The sequence below is a fragment of the Oncorhynchus keta genome, unplaced genomic scaffold (genome assembly GCF_023373465.1).
Source record: "Oncorhynchus keta strain PuntledgeMale-10-30-2019 unplaced genomic scaffold, Oket_V2 Un_contig_11201_pilon_pilon, whole genome shotgun sequence".
NCBI classification, from domain to species: Eukaryota; Metazoa; Chordata; class Actinopteri; order Salmoniformes; family Salmonidae; genus Oncorhynchus; species Oncorhynchus keta.
In genome coordinates, this window is record NW_026277353.1 from 26,413 (window position 1) to 50,170 (window position 23,758).

At 44.4% G+C, this 23,758-nt stretch overlaps 2 protein-coding genes across 3 annotated transcripts in view; both read left to right on the forward strand.

The window, feature by feature from the left end:
* Positions 1-4,348: 4,348 nt before the first annotated feature.
* LOC118380553 (aftiphilin-like) lies at positions 4,349-21,740 on the forward strand. Its single transcript, XM_052500557.1, has 11 exons — positions 4,349-4,546; positions 8,213-8,684; positions 8,860-9,512; positions 9,621-9,965; positions 10,974-11,146; positions 11,277-11,403; positions 12,183-12,239; positions 12,647-12,763; positions 16,391-16,460; positions 20,415-20,499; positions 20,692-21,740. Exons 1-11 carry the CDS (start codon positions 4,526-4,528, stop codon positions 20,840-20,842), a joined length of 2,271 nt encoding a protein of 756 aa, XP_052356517.1. The 5' UTR covers positions 4,349-4,525; the 3' UTR covers positions 20,843-21,740.
* Positions 21,741-22,107: 367 nt separating this feature from the next.
* Positions 22,108-23,758, forward strand: part of LOC118380840 (butyrophilin subfamily 1 member A1-like) — a 41,467-nt gene continuing 39,816 nt past the window's right edge. For both annotated transcript variants that reach the window (XM_052500534.1, XM_052500535.1), the window contains exons 1-2: positions 22,108-23,014; positions 23,156-23,224. In XM_052500534.1, coding sequence (XP_052356494.1) covers positions 23,158-23,224 — 67 coding nt within the window. In that variant the 5' untranslated portion in view covers positions 22,108-23,014; positions 23,156-23,157. The remainder of the gene's footprint in view (positions 23,015-23,155; positions 23,225-23,758) is intronic.

Genomic DNA, 23,758 nt, shown 5'->3' on the forward strand with positions numbered 1-23,758 from the left:
CTACATAGGGATAAGGGTGCTATTTGGGATGCAAAATGTCTGTGTTGTTATAACAAGGAATAAATGACTTGTGGAGCCAAGTCTCATTTGCTGGGAGCTGAGGGCACCTTCAAGAACATAGATGTGTTTAAATGTATTTTCTCTCTTCAGCTGAGCGACGCCAGATGACCGGAAAAGGACCCTCATCTCTCTGAGACGTTGACCTTGACAATGTGTCAGTCAGACACATTAAATGACAAATAGCTTATTTATTCTATGTGGGTGTCGTTGAGTCCACTTAGCCTACAGAGGCCATGCATAGCAGTTCTTAATGGAAGAACAATCTCACTGAATGGATTGGATTCTTATAACCCATGATAATAATATGTATAACTCTGTATCTTTTTGCCTGTCTGTCTGCCTCTGTCTGCCTGTCTGTCAGGCATCTGTCTGTCTGTCAGGCATCTGTCTGTCTGTCCGTCCGTCCGTCCGTCCGTCCGCCCGCCCGCCCGCCCGTCCGTCCGTCCGTCCGCCCGCCCGCCTGCCTGCCTGCCTGCCTGCCTGCCTGCCTGCCTGCCTGCCTGCCTGCCTGCCTTTGACTTTCTCTGCCAGTCTGTGTGTCTGCCTGTCTGTCTCTTTCTTTCTCTCTCTATCTCCCTCTCAACTTGAATTACAATATTTATCATGTTCAGCTGAATAAAATAGATGCAGCATGAGCGTCCTTCAATCACAGTCCAGTAGTTGATAGGTGCACTTGTCTAGGTGTGTCTGTGAGCACAGCACAGCTGGTGTAGGATATAACCTATGTTAACATTATTACGGTATGAACAAAGGATATGTGGCAATACCATGTGAGCAGTGATGTGTTCATCACAGGTATATACTCTACACCTACCTGCCATGCCAGGAAAGTATAGTTACCTACCCACTTTACCCAGAAGATCTCATGTTTTGTAAATATATATTTTTAAAAATTGTAAATCAACACTAACTCTTATTTAATCTAAGCTAAATAAACAAATAAAATGAGGATTTTACAAATTAAAACATTTGGGCTGGCATTACAGAAAGTAACGAATCGGCACAATTGTTTTATTCGTTAGTTATCATGCCAACAGAGTGAAGTGGAGAGATGCAGTAACAGTAGCTTGATAGAGAGAGGCAGTGTAGCTAGCTACAGTCCAGGCACCTGCTACGATAATTATCATAACAGGTATTTACTCTAAATCAACATGTTGTTTCGTACATCTTAGTTTATCTGCACATCCCGGTTGTGAGATGAACATGCCATAGCTACAACATCTGAAGGTAAGAGGGAAATAGCTAGCCAAGCAGCTATTAGCGAGCTAGTTGTTAGCTCTGGTCCAGGGCATTACGTGTGGCATTATGCCGCAAGAGCCTTATTCAATGGCCTGAATCTTTCAATTCATTCATCAAGGATTTTATTTCACACGATGTCGTTTAGTGACTGGCTTCAATATAGCTACTTTAAGTAAATGTGTTGCTGAAGTGCTATATCTACCGCTACACTCGCTCATGCTCTGGATCTGCAATATGGGCTGTATCCGACGTAGGGCCTTGGACCAGAGTTAGTTAAATGAAACATTGCTGTTGTTTTCAAAAGCAAACACGTCTGTCTCATTTATGCTCACAGTTAACTGGCTAACGTTAACTATTAAGATCTACGTATCTAGTTTACTAGCTAGATATCTAATCACAGCATTACTTAGCCTGCCAGTTTAAGACACCTGCCTAATCTCAAATGGGTCTGTTGTTGTTTCAAAGCTAGCTAACATTAGTAGCTAACGAAATTGTATTTGTTTCTCAACAAGCCCGCTAGTTATATATTTTCTCATCATGACCCATTTCTCATAGCTCAGGGTTGTCATCTCACTGTCAACAGACATCAACTTCATTTCCCACGACTTACAGGGTATCAAAGTCACGTGGTTTATCTAGCCAGTTAGAACAACACCTATAGCCCCTTAATGACTCCATTACATTACACATAAGAGTCATTGGAGCAAGACGTCTTCTGTAGGGGGGAGTTTTGTTGAGTCCTGACCCTCGGGCTGGACATTAACACGTATTGCTTGTCGTATGGTTTTGAATGCACAATCACTTTATCTTTCATATCAGCGAGAAATCATGTTAAATCGATACACACCTTTTATATAGGGTTAGTGTTCCAACGAGCATATCTGCATGTTACAGCAAATTAGCTACCTAGTGTAAACGTAACTCGGGAAGTGTAGCTGAAGTGTAGTTTTGTTGGATGGAGGTCGAGGCGTCCGTAGCTGTACAGATCTGTGCAAAACTGCTAGTGTTTCTAATAATTATTATTTTCTTTAAGGGATGCTTTCTCGCTGATGAAAGATTGACGTTTCTAAACGTTAAAACACAGAGTTGGGATTGTAGTTCACATTTTTCCATTGACGGTAGATGTCTATTCAGTGCAGTGCATTGGCATCATGTTACAGGAAGCTAGCTAACCGGCTTCTTCATTAGTTGGATAGCTATGGATATGCCTATATCTCTGTATGTACTCACTGATACCTAGATTAGTGGTGAAAATTAAATCACTGATACCTAAATTAGTGGTGAAGGGATATACTTGTTTGTTTACACACAGACATGGTCTGACATTATGGTGTGCTGGCTGATAATATTATGAAGTACAGAGTTTCTGGTGGAAGAGGATCAACCTTGTTCCCTATGTAGTGCACTACTTTTGACCAGTCCAGAGCCCAATTGGCCCTATATAGGGAGTGCACTATATAGGGAATAGGGTGCCATTTGAGACACAATCTGTTTATGTAGGTGCAGCAGCAGCCCTCACCCTCCGTATCTGTGAGCTGACTAGCGGAGCTCAATGGTGCTGCTGGATACAATTCCCTAGATCAGTTTACACTGACTGACTGACTGGCTCGCTGGCTGACTGGCTCGCTGGCTGACTGGCTCGCTGGCTGACTGACTGGCTCGCTGACTGACTGACTGGCTCGCTGACTGACTGGCTCGCTGACTGACTGACTGGGCTGACTGACTGACTGACTGGCTCGCTGACTGACTGACTGGCTCGCTGACTGACTGGCTCGCTGACTGACTGACTGACTGGCTGACTGGCTCGCTGACTGACTGACTGACTGGCTCGCTGACTGACTGGCTGACTGACTGACTGGCTCGCTGGACTGACTGGCTCGCTGACTGACTGACTGACTGGCTCGCTGACTGACTGGCTCGCTGACTGACTGACTGACTGACTGGCTCGCTGACTGACTGGCTCGCTGACTGACTGGCTCGCTGACTGACTGACTGGCTGACTGACTGACTGACTGGCTGACTGGCTGGCTGACTGACTGGCTGACTGGGGGTGTTGTGTAGGCGTTGTCCTGGCTACTTTTTCCATTCCAATGGCCTCAACAACAAGAAAACAACTAAGACGGAGGTAGACAGTAGGCCTTTTGGTCCTAGAATAACTGATATTACAGCCAAGCAAGAGACTAAATAATAATTGTTAACTTTGAGGTTATTTAACAGATTCTTCAATAATTGAATTGGATCATGTAATGGGGAAAGTGTGTTTGTGTACTGTAAGATGCAGCTCGTCTATCAGTGAGGAGTGAAGTAGGTAGCTAGTTAGACCTGCGTTATATATTACCCCGTGACCTTGATCTCTCTGACATTCTCTCCTTGTCCCAAATGGCACCCTAGGGCTCACCCTGGTCAGAAGTAGTGCACTAGGGAATAAGGCACCATTTGTGATGCTCCCTCCTTCACCCTACCCTTCTTTCAAAGTGTGCAATCATACACTCCCCTTACTGAGTAAACAGTTTCCGTTGCAAAACGTTTTGACACAAGCCAAACGTTTTGCTACGGTCTGCGACTAATGAATACACCCCAGGTTAGTCCATCCTTAATGTACAACAAATAACACGTTGGCAAGCTTTAATCCTGATAAGGCCTGAAACAGTCTTGATTTAACCCGTTGCTTACTGTGCCGTTAATATCTGCAGCTTAGTAATAATATAATATAGCCTAATAATATATTCAATTTAGCAGACACTTTTATCCATAGTGACTTAAAGTAGTCCGTGCATACATTCTCATATGGGTAACCCCAGTGGGAACCTACAAACCTGCTGTTATCTAGGACCACTTCAGCCTATAAAACACCCATTCCTCTGAGGGATAAGAACATAGTCCAAACTCAGAGTTAACAACCAAATCTCGCTGCTGCTGTTTTGCGTGCCAAACATATTTGTGTTTGCAGTTCCTGTTTAGTGAGAACACAAAGTCACGTATGGGGAAGTCAATGACACACAGGCTGCATTCAAAATGACACCCTGTTCACCTATCTACTGCACTACTTTTGACCACGGTCCACATAAGAGGTTGACCGGTTATGATTTTTCAACGCCGATACCGATTATTGGAGGACCATAAAAGCCGATACCGATTATTCTGCCAATTTTTATTTATTTATTTATTTGTAATAATGACAATTACAACAATACTGAATGAACACTTATTTTAACTTCCTTTTAACATGAGTCTTCAATTTTCCCAGGTAAGAAGTTTTAGGTTGTAGTTATTATAGGACTATTTCCCTCTATACCATTTCCCTCTTTGTATTTCATTAACCTTTGACTATTGGATGTTCTTATAGGCACTTTAGTATTACCAGTGTAACAGTATAGCTTCCGTCCCTCTCCTCGCTCCTCCCTGGGCTTGAACCAGCAACACAACGACAACAGCCACCACATCGAAGCAGCGTTACCCATGCAGAGCAAGGGAAACAACCACCCCAAGGCTCAGAGCGAGTGAAGTTTGAAACGCTATTAGCGCCCGCTATCTAGCCAGCCATTTCACTTCGGTCACACCAGCCTCATCTCGGGAGTTGATAGGTTTGAAGTCATAAACAGCGCAATGCTTGATGCACAACGAAGAGCTGCTGGCAAAACACACGAAAGTGCTGTTTGAATGAATGTTTACACGCTTGCTTCTGCCTAACACCACTCAGTCAGATACTTAGATACGTGTATGCTTGTGTGCTCAGTCAGATTATATGCAACACAGGACATGCTAGATAATATCTAGTAATATCATCAACCATGTGTAGTTAACTAGTGATTATGATTGATTGTTTTTTATAAGATAAGTTTAATGCTAGCTAGCAACTTACCTTGGCTTACTGCATTTGCGTAACAGGCAGTCTGTATATATATATATATATATATATTTTTTTTTTATCTGCGCCCAGAAATTCTGATTTCTGATTGTTATGAAAACTTGAACTAATTAATCGGCCAGTTGACCTCTACTCGGTACCCCCTGTATATAGCCTCGCTATTGCTAATTTACTGCTGTTCTTTTATTATTTGTTACTTTTATTTTTTACTTATCAATTTTTTACTTCTTATTTTTTTTAAACTGCATTGTTGGTTAAGTGCTTGTAGGTAAGCATTTCACCGGTTGTATTTGGAGCATGTGACAAATTAACTTAGATTTGACTATATATAGGGAGTAAGGTGTCATTTGGGACTCAATCATACACTTGGGTGACATGATTACAGCTGATGTCTGAGTAGCCAAAGTGTTTTTTCCCCAACACTTTTCAAACAAGTTTGTCTGTTAAAAAAAATCTTCTTCTGACATACAGGAGACCTTCTCCTCATGTTCATTTAGCAACAAGCTGACCTTTCTTTTATTGTCATTTAAGTTGAAAAATGTCAAATACATTTTGAAGCACAATGAAATATATTAAAGCTAGAATTCCAAAACTGTCTTGGTACACCGGTGCTCCTAGGATAGAATTCCAGGTCAGACAGCTAAATATTTAGGCGCAAATGTGAGTAAAATGGTCACTCTGTTTATCCAAACTTTGCTTTATTTGTTACTGCTAACTTACAATAGGAAGAGCATTTAGGCCTACTGTCTGTTAATAATGACATATGACTATGTAGAACAAGGCCTACTGTCTGTTAATAATGACATATGGCTATGTAGAACAAGGCCTACTGTTAATAATGACATATGACTATGTAGAACAAGGCCTACTGTCTGTTAATAATGTCATATGACTATGTAGAACAGGGCCTACTGTCTGTTAATAATGACATATGACTATGTAGAACAAGGCCTACTGTCTGTTAATAATGACATATGACTATGTAGAACAAGGCCTACTGTCTGTTAATAATGACATATGACTATGTAGAACAAGGCCTACTGTCTGTTAATAATGACATATGACTATGTAGAACAAGGTCTACTGTCTGTTAATAATGACATATGACTATGTAGAACAAGGTCTACTGTCTGTTAATAATGACATATGACTATGTAGAACAAGGCCTACTGTCTGTTAATAATGTCATATGACTATGTAGAACAAGGCCTACTGTCTGTTAATAATGACATATGACTATGTAGAACAAGACCTACTGTTAATAATGTCATATGACTATGTAGAACAAGGCCTACTGTCTGTTAATAATGTCATATGACTATGTAGAACAAGGCCTACTGTCTGTTAATAATGTCATATGACTATGTAGAACAAGGCCTACTGTCTGTTAATAATGTCATATGACTATGTAGAACAAGGCCTACTGTCTGTTAATAATGACATATGACTATGTAGAACAAGGCCTACTGTCTGTTAATAATGTCATATGACTATGTAGAACAAGGCCTAGAACAAGGCCTACTGTCTGTTAATAATGTCATATGACTATGTAGAACAAGGCCTACTGTCTGTTAATAATGACATATGGCTATGTAGAACAAGGCCTACTGTCTGTTAATAATGTCATATGGCTATGGAACAAGAACAAGGTCTACTGTCTGTTAATAATGACTATGTAGAACAAGGCCTACTGTCTGTTAATAATGTCATATGGCTATGTAGAACAAGGCCTACTGTCTGGCTATGTTAATAATGACTATGTAGAACAAGGCCTACTGTCTGTTAATAATGACATATGACTATGTAGAACAAGGCCTACTGTCTGTTAATAATGACATATGACTATGTAGAACAAGGCCTACTGTCTGTTAATAATGACATATGACTATGTAGAACAAGGCCTACTGTCTGTTAATAATGACATATGACTATGTAGAACAAGACCTTCCTTTTATTTTTCTCCCAACACCACATTTATTTGATTGATTGAACATTCAGGATGTCTTCTAGTAGGCCGTTCTGTACTCAACCTGTCTTCTATTAGGCCGTTCTGTACTCAACCTGTCTTCTATTAGGCCGTTCTGTACTCAACCTGTCTTCTATTAGGCCGTTCTGTACTCAACCTGTCTTCTATTAGGCCGTTCTGTACTCAACCTGTCTTCTATTAGGCCGTTCTGTACTCAACCTGTCTTCTAGTAGGCCGTTCTGTACTCAACCTGTCTTCTATTAGGCCGTTCTGTACTCAACCTGTCTTCTAGTAGGCCGTTCTGTACTCAACCTGTCTTCTAGTAGGCCGTTCTGTACTCAACCTGTCTTCTAGTAGGCCGTTCTGTACTCAACCTGTCTTCTAGTAGGCCGTTCTGTACTCAACCTGTCTTCTAGTAGGCCGTTCTGTACTCAACCTGTCTTCTAGTAGGCCGTTCTGTACTCAACCTGTCTTCTGTCTTCTCAACCTGTAGGCCGTTCTGTACTCAACCTGTCTTCTAGTAGGCCGTTCTGTACTCAACCTGTCTTCTAGTAGGCCGTTCTGTACTCAACCTGTCTTCTAGTAGGCCGTTCTGTACTCAACCTGTCTTCTAGTAGGCCGTTCTGTACTCAACCTGTCTTCTAGTAGGCCGTTCTGTACTCAACCTGTCTTCTAATAGGCCGTTCTGTACTCAACCTGTCTTCTAGTAGGCCGTTCTGTACTCAACCTGTCTTCTAGTAGGCCGTTCTGTACTCAACCTGTCTTCTAGTAGGCCGTTCTGTACTCAACCTGTCTTCTAGTAGGCCGTTCTGTACTCAACCTGTCTTCTAGTAGGCCGTTCTGTACTCAACCTGTCTTCTAGTAGGCCCTGTACTCAACCTGTCTTCTAATAGGCCGTTCTGTACTCAACCTGTCTTCTAGTAGGCCGTTCTGTACTCAACCTGTCTTCTAGTAGGCCGTTCTGTACTCAACCTGTCTTCTAGTAGGCCGTTCTGTACTCAACCTGTCTTCTAGTAGGCCGTTCTGTACTCAACCTGTCTTGTGTTCTGTACTCAACCTGTCTGTGTGTTTCCCTACAGATCTATGAGGCCTTCAGCCAGGAGAGCTCTCCCATGGAACAGGAAGTGATGCGCATATACTCCTCCTCCCCCCCTCCGCTGGACGACGAATCAGGGGGAGAGGAGGACGATGACGAGTTTGGGGATTTCTCTGGGGGTGTGGCAATGTCATCCAACCAGCCGTGCCCCTCCACAACAGACCCCGCCTCCCCGACCCCATCAGCTGTGAGCTTTAGTGTTAGTAACTCCTCCTCTTTCTCCGGAACTACCCATAGCAACGGAATCTCGAAACAGTTCCGAGCAGCTGACGACCTGAAGAAGCCATGGCCGCCGGTGGTGGACCAATCACAGCCCGCTAATACTGGGACCTCAGAGGTCGGCAGGGTTCGGCCGGGGTTGGAGGTCAAAGGGCAGCCCTGTCATTGCGACCTCCCTGACCTCCCTCTCACCAATGGGTTTGTCAAGCGGAATCACCAGGGGACCATGTCTGCAGGTAACAACTTTAGTCCCGAGGGCTGTCATGGAGTTGTTAGTGAGGTTGTTTTTGTTGTATTGTGTTTTTAATCCTCAATAATTTTGAATATGTACTGTTGTACTCAAATGGCTGAGGCATCTCTATATGTATTTGAAATACGTTCCAGTAAAATGTATGAATTAATTCACCACAGGTCTTGTACCGGCTGGCCTGGGCTCCCCCAGCCAGGAGCAGGGGTTTGCAGACTTCTCTGCGTTCGCCGAGCCAGAGATGGAGCTGGAACCCTGGTGCTGCGGCTTCACTCACACTCACAGTACGGAGCACAGGAAGGACGGCAGGATGGAGGGGACAAACCTAACCAACGGTTTCTGCAATGCACACTCGGTCCAGAAGGACATGGAGCAGCGGGCCAGAATAGAGCCTGGCGGGCCTGACTCTCAGTGTTTAGCACAGCAAGACGACAGGGACTGCACTGGGGTCCAGCAACACTGTGAGCTAAGGGGCCACCCTCAGGACTCTGGCCTATTAGCCCCCATAGAGGTGCTCTGTGCTAGGGGTGAGGGGCTGGGGAGCCTGGAGAGAGGGCACCCAGCATCAACAGGGATAGGCACGCTTACACAGGACCCAGAACTGGGAGGGAGGAGGGTGGAGGAGGAGGAAGATAAGGAGAGCGAAACAGAGGACAGTGTCTCTCCTCTCCAGACCACAGTCAGTGGGTCAGTGAGTGAGGAGTTTGCCTCCTCTGGTGAGGCTGTGTCGTCAGACGCTTTGGAGGAGTTTGGGAACTTTGGCGAGACGGTCTTCACTCCCTCGTCAATAGGGGAGGAGGAGAAGGAGAAAGAGGAGGTGCAGCGGAGTGACCTCAGGGAGGAGACCAAGACAAAGATGGTGGAGGAGGAAGATGAAGAAGAGGACTTTGGAATCTTCAGGGATGCTGGATCCTTCCCTAGCCAGGAGGACTTTGCAGACTTCAACCAATCGGAGTCCAGGACACAGGAGGGCTTTGGTGACTTTGAACAGGACTATTCTGAGGACCCAGGTCAGACCCAGGCGTGTGGGGAGGAGGTTGAACATGGAGACCTTCCCCTCAGCGACAGCTTTGCAGACTTCCACTCTGCTCCCCTGGAGGGGCAGGGTGAGAGGGAGGAGGGCTGGGGGGCGTATAGGGACCAGAGAGGTCTGTCGGAGGGGAGACCTGGGCAGAGTTTGGAGAGGAGGATAGAGCCAGGCGGACAGAAGAGGCAGAGGAGAAGAAGTGGGGAGAGAGATGTCAGGGAGGTGCTGCTGTACGAAGGGACAGTCTGCAGGTGAGTGGTCTGAGTTATTAGAGGGGATTTATATTGTGTAACGCCGGAGAGACAGTCCCAGCTCCAACACCTCACATTATCCCCAACACGGCCGACACACAATTTATACCGGTGAGATGAATGGTCAGCCGCCCGCCGCATGCTCTAATGTAAAGTGATAGAGAGTTGGGACTCCAAACAGGATTCTCCAGGAGTCTGGATAACCAGGCATCCAACAGTACTTAGTTGTCCCACGTCTGGTAGAAATCCACTCTGACATTTGTAGTATGTTTGTCATAACCTTTGACTCAAGAATAAGAATAATTCTGCCCAGATGGTTTTTTATTATTGTATCAATAGATTGTCACTGCAGTTCGCCTAGAGGTAGTTCCTAGAGGTAGTTCCTAGAGGTAGCTCCTAGAGGTAGCTCCTAGAGGTAGTTCCTAGAGGTAGTTCCTAGAGGTAGCTCCTAGAGGTAGTTCCTAGAGGTAGCTCCTAGAGGTAGTTCCTAGAGGTAGCTCCTAGAGGTAGTTCCTAGAGGTAGCTCCTAGAGGTAGCTCCTAGAGGTAGCTCCTAGAGGTAGCTCCTAGAGGTAGCTCCTAGAGGTAGCTCCTAGAGGTAGCTCCTAGAGGTAGCTCCTAGAGGTAGCTCTTAGAGGTAGCTCCTAGAGGTTGTTCACACCTAAATGAGTTTGCTGGAATAAGACAGTTCCTGCCAGACTTCAGTTTCCTTCAAAATCAGGTAGATGGACATAGTTAGTTTACATTTTTTTCTCATTAATTGTGTTTGATTACAATGTAGTAGACTGCACTGTACTAGATCTCAAACAAGCCATGTCTCTCCCATTCAGGACTCCCTGTCTATCCGGCTACAGAGAGTCCTACAGACCAGCTTCCCTGCAGTGGCAGTCCCAGAACTGGATCAGGAGAGGGAGGAGACTGGGGTGGAGGGGGAGGAGACTGGGGTGGATGGGGAGGAGACTGGGGTGGAGGGGGAGGAGACTGGGGTGGAGGGGGAGGAGACTGGGGTGGAGGAGGAGACTGCCGTGGAGGAGGAGACTGCCGTGGAGGAGGAGGAGGTGGAGGACAGTGGGGATGAGGTGTTGAATGTGCTCAGCCTCAGGGCTCTGCTAGAGACTCTAGACACACAGCCTGAGGAAGAGGAGACGAAGGGGCTCAACCACACTACACACTGGTGAGAGAACCTCTAGTGATGATGATGATTATAACGATGATGGTTCAGTGGAATAACAGCAGATAGCATTGGAGGCTGGCCAAAGCACTACTCTGCTGTATGTGACTGCCTCCTTGTTTGCTTTACCCAGGGTTCCTAGGGGCGCGTGGCGGCAGCCTCGGGACCTTCACGATGCCGTGGGCCTGGGATTCCAGTGGGGCGGTTCCCATAGCAACAGGGCCCTGCTCCGCTGTCTGGGGATGGACACCAGAAACATGGTAACGGCCTCTTTTCAGTTTAAAGCCACACTCTGTAGTTATGTGAATGGCTCCATGCGTAGCAGAGTGAGCCACAGCCTCCCCAACAGAATATGTAAGAAAATGGATGGATGGCATTTCACGTGACTTTAAATCATCTACATATATAGTGCTCAATGAAGGACTTTCCATCAGAGCAACATAACTAAATAAAACATGAAGCCATCTGTCTTTAACAACATCAATGATGTAGTAAGTCATCTGTCTGTCTGTCTGTCTGTCTGTCTGTCTGTCTGTCTGTCTGTCTGTCTGTCTGTCTGTCTGTCTGTCTGTCTGTCTGTCTGTCTGTCTGTCTGTCTGTAAGCCCCTCCTTCCTCCCCATAATTCCATATTGTACATCATCTACTGTAAATATGTCTGTATGGGGCGGCACCGTAGCCTAGTGGTTAGAGCGTTGGACAGTAACCGGAAGGTTGTGATCTAGCTGACAAGGTAAATATGTCATTGGCTTGCCTGGTTAAATAAAGGTAAAAAATAAAAAATAAATATTTACTATGTAAAGTGTTCTGCTGTACTTCTATAGTGTACTTACTGTCGATGTGGATTATATGTCAAGGCGCTAAATTCTTGGCATATATTATTATTATTATATCTTATATTATATAATGTCATCTATAATATAATGTTATTCTGTCTGTATATTCTGTTTATTGGTGTAAAAGCAGCACCGTTTCACCAGCTTGAATTCCTGCTACATGTAAAGTTACTTGGTGATTTCTGATTCTGTCTCTCCTCCACAGTTGTTCACTGGTCAGAGAAAGCAGCCTGTCATAGTTCCTGTGTTTGCAGCCAGCCTGGTGAGTGGACTGATGCAGATACTATACTGTGTCCCAAATGGCTCCCTGTTCCCTATATAGTGCACTACTTTAGACTAGGGCCCATATGGACACAGTCCATGGTGGTCCTTGTTCCATTTCTGTCCCTAGATCCTCCCCCTAAGCATGTGTACCAGTCAGTTTGTTCCGTGATGCCACTCCTTGTCATCCTTGTCACATGACCAGGAGTTGACATGATGGCACCAACAGATCTGGGACCAGGCTACCTTCCCTTAGACTTGTATGCTGATAGCCCCTTAATGTTCACAGATCTGAAACTACTGGGTAGGTGTAAAGCAATAAGATGATGACTTGGCAGTCGGCCATGTTGCTTTCTCCCGTTATCCTCCCCTCTCCTCTCTCTCTTTCGCCCCCTCTTTCTCTTTCAGGGAATGTTAGAGCCCACCAAAGAGCCACTGAGACCAGCTTCAACTGCGGAGAAGAGTGCTGCCACAGCACAAGCACTTCCTGGGTCACAGGAAACCACCACCACCTCGTCAATACAGGTACAGAAACAGGTGTAGGGAGAAGTTGTCCTTGATGCTGATATGTGGTCAGTTTAGCATTTTCCCTCCAAATGGTTACAGTTAGAATTGCGGGAGGTGAAGCAGATCCTAGATCTGTACTTAGGGGAAACTTCACTCCAGAGCAACAGGCACACCACGGCTGTGTGTGAACATGTTACCAGCTGTTAAACTCTCCTCCGTCTTTGTTTCCTCAATCCTGCACCCCTTTCTCAAAGCTCATTGGAGGAGGAGGGACCTTCGATACTCTCTTCAAAGTTAACTTTGAGAGAGAGGTAAGAATAGTTATGTTCCTTGAATTGAGGACAGAAGAGGCAAGGATTTGACAGTTGGTAATGTTTCCAGACAGTCTGTAGCAAGGATGTGACAGTTGGTAATGTTTCCAGACAGCCTGTGGCTAGGATGTGACAGTTGGTCATGTTTCCAGACAGTCTGTAGCAAGGATGTGACAGTTGGTAATGTTTCCAAACAGCCTGTGACAAGGATGTGACAGTTGGTCATGTTTCCAGACAGTCTGTGGCTAGGATGTGACAGTTGGTAATGTTTCCAAACAGCCTGTGGCTAGGATGTGACAGTTGGTAATGTTTCCAGACAGTCTGTGGCTAGGATGTGACAGTTGGTAATGTTTCCAGACAGTCTGTGGCTAGGATGTGACAGTTGGTAATGTTTCCAGACAGCCTGTGGCTAGGATGTGACAGTTGGTAATGTTTCCAGACAGTCTGTGGCTAGGATGTGACAGTTGGTAATGTTTCCAGACAGCCTGTGGCTAGGATGTGACAGTTGGTCATGTTTCCAGACAGTCTGTGGCTAGGATGTGACAGTTGGTAATGTTTCCAGACAGCCTGTGGCTAGGATGTGACAGTTGGTCATGTTTCCAGACAGTCTGTGGCTATGGAGTTGGTGTTTGACAGTCTTGGTAGGATGTTTGGTAACGTTTCCAGACAGTCTGTGGCTAGGATGTGACAGTTGGTAATGTTTCCCTAGGATGTGACAGTTGGTGCATGTTTCCAGACAGTCTGTGGCTAGGATGTGACAGTTGGTCATGTTGGTCAGACAGTTGTCTAGGATGTGACTGTCCTGGTAATGTTTCCAGACAGCCTGTGGCTAGGATGTGACAGTTGGTAATGTTTCCAGACAGTCAGTTGGTGTTTCCAGAAAGGCTAGGATGTGACAGTTGGTCATGTTTCCAGACAGCCTGTGGCTAGGATGTGACAGTTGGTCATGTTTCCAGACAGTCTGTGGCTAGGATGTGACAGTTGGTAATGTTTGACAGTGTGGCTAGGATGTGACAGTTGGTAATGTTTCCAGACAGTCTGTGGCTAGGATGTGACAGTTGGTAATGTTTCCAGACAGTCTGTGGCTAGGATGTGACAGTTGGTCATGTTTCCAGATCCTCCTGGAGTCTGTCCAGACAGTCTGCTAGGATGTGACAGTTGGTAATGTTTCCAGACAGTCTGTGGCTAGGATGTGACAGTTGGTAATGTTTCCAGACAGCCTGTGACAGCTAGGATGTGACAGTTTCAATGTCATGGCAAGGATGTGTTTCCAGACAGCCTTCCTGACAGTTGGTAATGTTTCCAGACAGTCTGTGGCTAGGATGTGACAGTTGGTAATGTTTCCAGACCACCTGTGGCTAGGATGTGACAGTTGGTAATGTTTCCAGACAGTCTGTGGCTAGGATGTGACAGTTGTAATGTTTCCAGACAGTCTGTGGCTAGGATGTGACAGTTGGTAATGTTTCCAGACAGTCTGTGGCTAGGATGTGACAGTTGGTAATGTTTCCAGACAGCCCAGACAAATGTTCCAGACAGCCTGTGGCTAGGATGTGACAGTTGGTCATGTTTCCAGACAGTCTGTGGCTAGGATGTGACAGTTGGTAACCTCTCCAGACAGTCTGTGGCTAGGATGTGACAGTTGGTAATGTTTCCAGACAGCCTGTGGCAAGGATGTGACAGTTGGTCATGTCTCCAGACAGCCTGTGGCTAGGATGTGACAGTTGGTCATGTTTCCAGACAGTCTGCCGCTAGGATGTGACAGTTGGTAACGTTTCCAGACAGTCTGACTAGGATGTGACAGTTGGTCATGTTTCCAGACAGCCTGTGGCTAGGATGTGACAGTTGGTCATGTTTCCAGACAGCTTGTGGCTAGGATGTGACAGTTGGTAATGTTTCCAGACAGTCTGGGGCTAGGATGTGACAGTTGGTAATGTTTCCAGACAGCCTGTGGCTAGGATGTGACAGTTGGTAATGTCTCCAGACAGCCTGTGGCTAGGATGTGACAGTTGGTCATGTTTCCAGACAGTCTGTGGCTAGGATGTGACAGTTGGTAATGTTTCCAGACAGTCTGTGGCTAGGATGTGACAGTTGGTCATGTTTCCAGACAGTCTGTGGCTAGGATGTGACAGTTGGTAATGTTTCCAGACAGTCTGTGGCAAGGATGTGACAGTTGGTCATGTTTCCAGACAGCCTGTGGCTAGGATGTGACAGTTGGTCATGTTTCCAGACAGTCTGTGGCTAGGATGTGACAGTTGGTAATGTTTCCAGACAGTCTGTGGCTAGGATGTGACAGTTGGTAATGTTTCCAGACAGCCTGTGGCTAGGATGTGACAGTTGGTAATGTTTCCAGACAGTCTGTGGCTAGGATGTGACAGTTGGTAATGTTTCCAGACAGTCTGTGGCTAGGATGTGACAGTTGGTAATGTTTCCAGACAGTCTGTGGCTAGGATGTGACAGTTGGTAATGTTTCCAGACAGTCTGTGGCTAGGATGTGACAGTTGGTAATGTTTCCAGACAGTCTGTGGCTAGGATGTGACAGTTGGTAATGTTTCCAGACAGTCTGTGGCTAGGATGTGACAGTTGGTAATGTTGTTCCAGACAGTCTGTGGCTAGGATGTGACAGTTGGTAATGTTTCCAGACAGCCTGTGGCAAGGATGTCATGTTTCCAGACAGCCTGTGGCAAGGATGTGAAGGTTTCCATGTGACAGTTGGACAGTTGGTAATGTTTCCAGACAGCCTGTGGCAAGGATGTGACAGTTGGTCATGTCTCCAGACAGCCTGTGGCTAGGATGTGACAGTTGGTCATGTTTCCAGACAGTCTGTGGCTAGGATGTGACAGTTGGTAACGTTTCCAGACAGTCTGACTAGGATGTGACAGTTGGTAATTTTTCCAGACAGCCTGTGACTCACACAGTAGTATACCCAACACAAACAGGGCAACATTGGGCACTATATTTTACACTTCCTTGATAATGAAGTTAACCCTAAACTCTGACCTATGATCAGATATCCTTACCGCAGATCCTAATCTCAGCATTAGGAGGATAATGACAATATCTGACCCTAGACTAACTAACACCCAATTCCTCTGTGCTGTCCTCTATCCATCACGAAGACCTGGCCATATTCACAAAGCGTCTTGAGTAGGAGTGCTGATCTAGGATCAGTCTAGTATTTTAACTCATAATCAATAAGATAACAATAACCAGGGGGACCTGATTCTAGATCAGCACTCATTTGTCTGATGTGCTTTTGTGAGTATGGGCTTTCAAGAGACTGTGTTGAATAGAGGACACACTGCTGAGCCTCACTACAGTTTGTTCCTTCCGCCAGCAGGGGGCCCCCCAGCCTTGGTCCCAGTTTGACTGGAGCAGCAGTGGCCTTGGCATCAACCGTCTGGATGGTACGTCCTCCCACTGAGCCCCCTACCGACAGGGCTTGAGATGAGGCTGCTGAACACACTCTCCCCCCGACTCTGCTGCTACCTGACTCCTGTTATTCTCTTTGGTTCCAATGTCCACACCAGCATACTAGACTACCATTTATAATGAAGCAATGTGTTGGACATACTAGACTACCATTTATAATGAAGCAATGTGTTGGACATGCATTCTAAGTAAGTGGTATGCAAGCGTGGACTTTGGAACATAGTCCCTATCACTCCCCCCTCCATCTCTCCTCTGCTCCTCTCTTCACATTGATGTCTCCCTCTAGATGGTACTACTCATTTTCATGACCTACTGTCCCTTTGTACTGTGGAATCCCAAGGCTCTCTCTCTCTATACGTCTAACTTAACCGGCTACCTCGTCTGCCCTGTATAGAGTGATGGTGATGAGGTTTCTCACATGTTGTTACCCTTCATCATTGACCCAAACACTGTTTCTTATTGCACTGGGCGAGAGATCTTTCAGTATTAGTGGAGGGAATGGGGCAAAGACAAGTCAAGCCATATAGATGAATGTGTGGCCATAGCCTAAAGGGAATCCCCCCAGTAGCTGCATTTTGGTTGTAGTAGAAATAAGCTAATGTGAAAAAGCCTGAAATCCAGACCTGTTCTGTACTAACATTCCACTCCTTGTACTTTGTCATATGCCAAAAATTATGTTTGGCATGACATGAAGTAGAATATTAGCACAAACAGACTGGTATCCAGACTAGAGAAAGCCAGGATCCTCTTACTAGTACCCAGGATAGAGAAAGCCAGGATCCTCTTACTAGTACCCAGGCTAGAGAAAGATACGCAGACACAGGATCCTCTTACTAGTACCCAGGCTAGAGAAAGCCAGGATCCTCTTACTAGTACCCAGGATAGAGAAAGCCAGGATCCTCTTACTAGTACCCAGGCTAGAGAAAGCCAGGATCCTCTTACTAGTACCCAGACTAGAGAAAGCCAGGATCCTCTTACTAGTACCCAGGCTAGAGAAAGCCAGGATCCTCTTACTAGTACCCAGGATAGAGAAATACAGGATCCTCTTACTAGTACCCAGGATAGAGAAAGCCAGTATCCTCTTACTAGTACCCAGGCTAGAGAAAGCCAGGATCATCTTACTAGTACCCAGGCTAGAGAAAACCAGGATCCTCTTACTAGTACCCAGGCTAGAGAAAGCCAGGATCCTCTTACTAGTACCCAGGATAGAGAAAGCCAGGATCCTCTTACTAGTACCCAGGATAGAGAAAGCCATGATAGAGAAAGCCAGGATCCTCTTACTGGTACCCAGGATAGAGAAAGCCAGGATAGAGAAAGCCAGGATCCTCTTACTAGTACCCAGGATAGAGAAAGCCAGGATCATCTTACTAGTAGCCAGGATAGAGAAAGCCAGGATCCTCTTACTGGTACCCAGGATAGAGAAAGCCAGGATAGAGAAAGCCAGGATCCTCTTACTAGTACCCAGGATAGAGAAAGCCAGGATAGAGAAACCCAGGATAGAGAAACCCAGGATACTAGAAAGCAAGGATAGAGAAAGCCAGGATCCTCTTACTAGTACCCAGGATAGAGAAATACAGGATCCTCTTACTAGTACCCAGGATAGAGAAAGCCAGGATCCTCTTACTAGTACCCAGGCTAGAGAAAGCCAGGATCATCTTACTAGTACCCAGGCTAGAGAAAGCCAGGATCCTCTTACTAGTACCCAGGCTAGAGAAAGCCAGGATCCTCTTACTAGTACCCAGGATAGAGAAAGGCAGGATAGAGGAAGCCAGGATCATCTTACTTGTACCCAGGATAGAGAAAGCCAGGATAGAGAAAGCCAGGATCCTCTTACTGGTACCCAGGATAGATAAAGCCAGGATAGAGAAAGCCAGGATAGAGAAAGCCAGGATCCTCTTACTAGTACCCAGGATAGAGAAAGCCAGGATCATCTTACTAGTACCCAGGATAGAGAAAGCCAGGATCCTCTTACTAGTACCCAGGCTAGAGAAAGCCAGGATCATTTTACTAGTACCCAGGCTAGAGAAAGCCAGGATCCTCTTACTAGTACCCAGGCTAGAGAAAGCCAGGATAGAGAAAGCCAGGATCCTCTTACTAGTACCCAGGATAGAGAAAGCCAGGATCCTCTTACTAGTACCCAGGATAGAGAAAGCCAGGATCCTCTTACTAGTACCCAGGCAGGATAGAGAAAGCCAGGATCCTCTTACTAGTACCCAGGATAGAGAAAGCCAGGATAGAGAAAGCCAGGATCCTCTTACTAGTACCCAGGATAGAGAAAGCCAGGAGAGAAAGCCAGGATCCTCTTACTAGTACCCAGGATAGAAAGAGGAAGAGAAAGCCAGGATCCTCTTACTTACCAGGTATCATCCAGGCTAGAGAAAGCCAGGATCCTCTTACTAGTACCCAGGCTAGAGAAAGCCAGGATAGAGAAAGCCAGGATCCTCTTACTAGTACCCAGGATAGAGAAAGCCAGGATCCTCTTACTAGTACCCAGGCTAGAGAAAGCCAGGATCATTTTACTAGTACCCAGGCTAGAGAAAGCCAGGATCCTCTTACTAGTACCCAGGCTAGAGAAAACCAGGATAGAGAAAGCCAGGATCCTCTTACTTGTACCCAGGATAGATAAAGCCAGGATAGAGAAAGCCAGGATAGAGAAAGCCAGGATCCTCTTACTAGTACCCAGGATAGAGAACGCCAGGATCATCTTACTAGTACCCAGGAGAAAAGCCAGGATCCTCTTACTAGTACCCAGGATAGAGAAAGCCAGGATAGAGAAAGCCAGGATCCTCTTACTAGTACCCAGGATAGAGAAAGCCAGGATAGAGAAAGCCAGGATAGAGAAAGCCAGGATTCTCTTACTGTTTTCTGTTTAAGCTGCTATTCTGTGTTTTCTTATATTCTTCTGTATCTTTACTTTTCATTTCATTTTCTTTGTAAAATAAAGAGGACATATATATTCAGTAAACTGAAATTGATCTTTACAATCACTGTGATTATATTAACACAATTTCTGCAAAAGAAAATACAATTTGATTTAGCTTGAATATGTTTTTATATTTCTTTTTAGATTCCCCCCAACCAATGAGATGTTTTAAGGTTCTTTCAGTGTGGTTGCAATAAACACTGTTGTAAATACGTGAATAAACCTCTTTCTAATATATTACACCTATCTGAGCTGTCCTGCCTCTTGGTTTCTCTGGCTGTTCTATCACTGCACTGACAACTTTCCTCCATAGACATGGATAGATGTAACACATCCTGGTTTAACATCGGCAGTGCCATTGAGGCCGTTCACCATAAGGAAGCAGTCAGCTGGGTGGGAATTTCTATAGGATAAGTAAGGATCACAGAATTCCATCCAGGTCAGCAGGAAGGATCTGCCAATGAACTATACTCCTGAGCAAACGTCCCATACCTGGATGTGGCTGTAAATCACCCACCTTGGCCTTAATGCCTGTTCAGACAATACACTCCATGAGGCAGTATGCAAACCCTTTCAGTTTGTTAACCGACTGTCAATTAACTCATTTAAGTCAAATGGAGAGAGCCCTTAATATTGCTGCCCATGCTGTCACGGAATCCAGTATGGCAAAGATGTAAGGAAGAGCCCTCTATCCAACTCTATGCTGCTTTCCTCTGTTCTGGAGATTCTTATTCCAGCTCCATACTGCCACCCACTGTGTTGAAAGACCAAATTCTTGATGGTTTCTTCACCACTTGCTAGTAGTTTGTACACCTTTTATTTGGACCAAGGACAGAAGTGCCATGGTGGTCTTTTTGTTTTGAACTCTAAACACAGTGTGTGTGTGTGTGTACGTGTGTGTGTGTGTGTGTGTGTGTGTGTGTGTGTGTGTGTGTGTGTGTGTGTGTGTGTGTGTGTGTGTGTGTGTGTGTGTGTGTGTGTGTGTGTGTGTGTGTGGTGGATCCAGAGCTAGACAGTGACACCAGCAGCCGTCCAGCTGACACCCTGAACCACCTCATGTCTACTATGGAGAACACCACCACCTCCACCAGGTCAGACTGACACACACACACACACACACACACGTAGTGATCAATAAATGCTAATCAAGCATAATCGATTGGTTTTATATCGTGCTTTCCCAGGTCTGAAAGAGCTTTGCATGGAAAGAGGGGAAACTCACCTGCAATCAAATGTCACCTCTTTGTTTTCCATCTTAATGTGTTGTGTGTGTTTTGTGTCAGGAAACCCCATAGGGATGAGGAGGACCAGCTGAGTGAGGAGGCAGCCAGGGTGATCTGTGGGCTGGCTGACCTGTCCTTCATGAAGGCTAAGGTCCTAATGTTCCCCATCACCCTCACACCAGCCGCTGGCTCTGGTACACTGCTAGAGTGATGCACACATGGATGGATGCACACACACACAAACACAGAAGACTTGTCCGCTTCAAAGCTAGATTGAACATTAATGCAAAGTCAAAATGTTGATAATCAGTAATATGGTGAAATAGTTAGTCTTTTGTGCTGAATGTATTGATGTATTTATGTTGTGACACAGTGGTTGAGGTCTAAGACTGATCCACACTTACCTCCAGTCATCTGCCTCGTTCCTCCAGTGGTCTTAGATCAATTTCCTGTTTCCCTTTTCAAGATGGTGATTTTATCTTCATGTATTTATTCTTAATGTGTGTATAGTTATTCATGTGAATTCATCATAAATCCATAGGAAATATATTGTATTTAATATTTACATAACAGTTTGGAAATAACAATATTTATATGATATATGTTTGTGTTGTTGATCCAGAGTGTGATTTCCTTGTAAATGGCACCCTATTCCCTATATAGTGCACTATTATTGTCCAGAGCCATATGGGCCATTGTGAAAAGTAGTGCACTACATTTGGGACAAACGCCTATCATCATGGGGTTAACTACTGTTAAAGAATATAATAGCACAAGTCTTAATGAATAGGGCCTCCAGAACCCTAATATTTCTGATGAGTGTCTCGGGGAAACACAGTCCTTCCTGTGTGTTCAGATGATCTGCCATTAAAGGGACAATCCAGTATTGGTACATCCATTTTTTAAAAAACCTTTAAATGAATGATATGTAGCCATTGATTGTTAAATAATTGAATGTATAAATGCCTCATGAGCTTAGTTCAAATGTCTTACCCAATCAGAACCCAAATGATCAGCTTGTTTCACTACATTTCTTGTAAATAATGTAATTGGTAACTAACGCTGTAAAGCTTCAGAATGTGGTTAAACTATCATGTTGATCTCATGGATGGTCAGTCCTTGCATCCATCCTTGCTTCATCTTTGAATTTGAGTGGTTTAATTTTTTCCAGCTCCATCCCAGCTGTTTACCCAAAGAAAGTGGTGGGGGGATTTGAATCCCAGATTGCCCCTTTAAGGATCATATGGTGGTACTCACAGGAGCAATATTAATATATTTGATTTCTTATTTCCATTTTGTGTGTTTGATATTTGGGTTTGTGACCGTTTTTTCCCACACTTGTTCCCGCTGCCTGTCTACATCTTCAAGGAGGCCTTTGCACATTCTAAAGATATGAAATGAAGGACCAGTTCACTTGCTGAATAATAAGATCTAAAGATATGAAATGAATGTAGACCTAAAGATATGAAATTCACTGGTGCTGAATAATAAGATCACATTCTAAAGATATGAAATGAATGTAACCTGTAGTTCACTGGTGCTGAATAATAAGATCACATTCTAAAGATATGAAATGAATGTAACCTGTAGTTCACTGGTGCTGAATAATGACATCACATTCTAAATATATGAAATTAATGTGACCTATAGTTAACTGGTGCTGAATAATAAGATCTGTGGAGGAAAACTATGGACTGTAAAATGTAAGGGACTTCCTGTGGAAAAACACAAGACATTAAAGAGCCTCTAGAAAGGTTTGAAAGCCTTGCTCTCCTTGGCTGTTCCTGTTAATGTACATTCACATGGAAATGATTTAGAAGAGGTACATGAGTGTGAACGTGTGTTTGTCTGTGGTGAGATTCAAACACGTTACCACTAGATCATTACACTAGATGTTTACGTTAAACGTCCACCTCGTCCAACCACCTCCTTTCAGTTATGCCTTAAATAACCATCTGTCTTATGTGACCATATCAAACGTAACTTATACTAATTTAAATGTTCTGAATATACGTTTACTAAGTTACATCTAGTCTAGTGATGTAACCTAACATAAACATATCATACTATATAAATGGAGTGGCACAGATTTAAGTAAACTATCATGTGTTTTGCTTGGGTTATAGACCTCTCTATGTCATGTGGTCTGCACATCAGCCAGGCTTGGAATCCACAACCAAAACTTACCACCACAGTTCACACCCATGTTATCTGATTCTGAGCTCACTATGCAACAGTTGTGTGCAGCGATGCAGTTGAACAGGTTCTTGTTCCAAGGAATAGAAAGAATAAGAAGGTAGTTTGATCACATCACAATAGTTTGATCACAGAACACTAGTACATTTATCAGACTGCAGTGCCTCAATAGGACCGATTCAACCAGGTAAATGGATCAGCTAGTTTGCTATTGAAATGTGTTATACTATGTTATCCATTGTTATTGTATAATTAATGCTACAGTATTGCTTTCCAGGTTTCAAGTTGTGTTAGTCTTTCTCTTTATGATGAATCTAATTGTCTTCAGGAATGAAGGTGACTCAACTAGACTGTCTGTGTCTGATTCTTCTACATCTCCTACACACAGCAGACTCTGGTACAGTAGAATACATATTTAATATCTCACTGCCTTTAATACCTCTGTGTGTGTGATTAATATGATCTCATTGTGTCTTTAGTCACTATTGTGGTCTTAAGGGTTCTACACAGTCTAATCAAACAGAGCTGAAGGAGGTCCTTTTGCTGTTCTGTCTACATAGTTCTACTACTATTGTCCATCAGCTCCATTGTGTAAACTGTGGAGATCCCTTTAGGGTGTCTGGCCTAAGGAGATTTCCTCTCCTAGTCTCCTTTCCTTCATCTGTACTGGTGTGTGTGTGATTAATATTATCTCATTGTGTCTTTAGTTGCTTGTATAGTGTTAAGGTGCATAACCTAAGGTTTATTCCTCTCCTAGACTTAAAATGCTTCAAATTATTCTAGCAAAGTGATGATCTTAAGACACTACTTACCTAGCTCCATAGTGAGGTCATCTGTAAACATGTAGAGTATGAGCTCAATGACCTCAAAATAACCTTCTTAAAATGTTTTTGTACTTGCAGTCGGTAAATTAAAGAAAATGTTCCTTTTG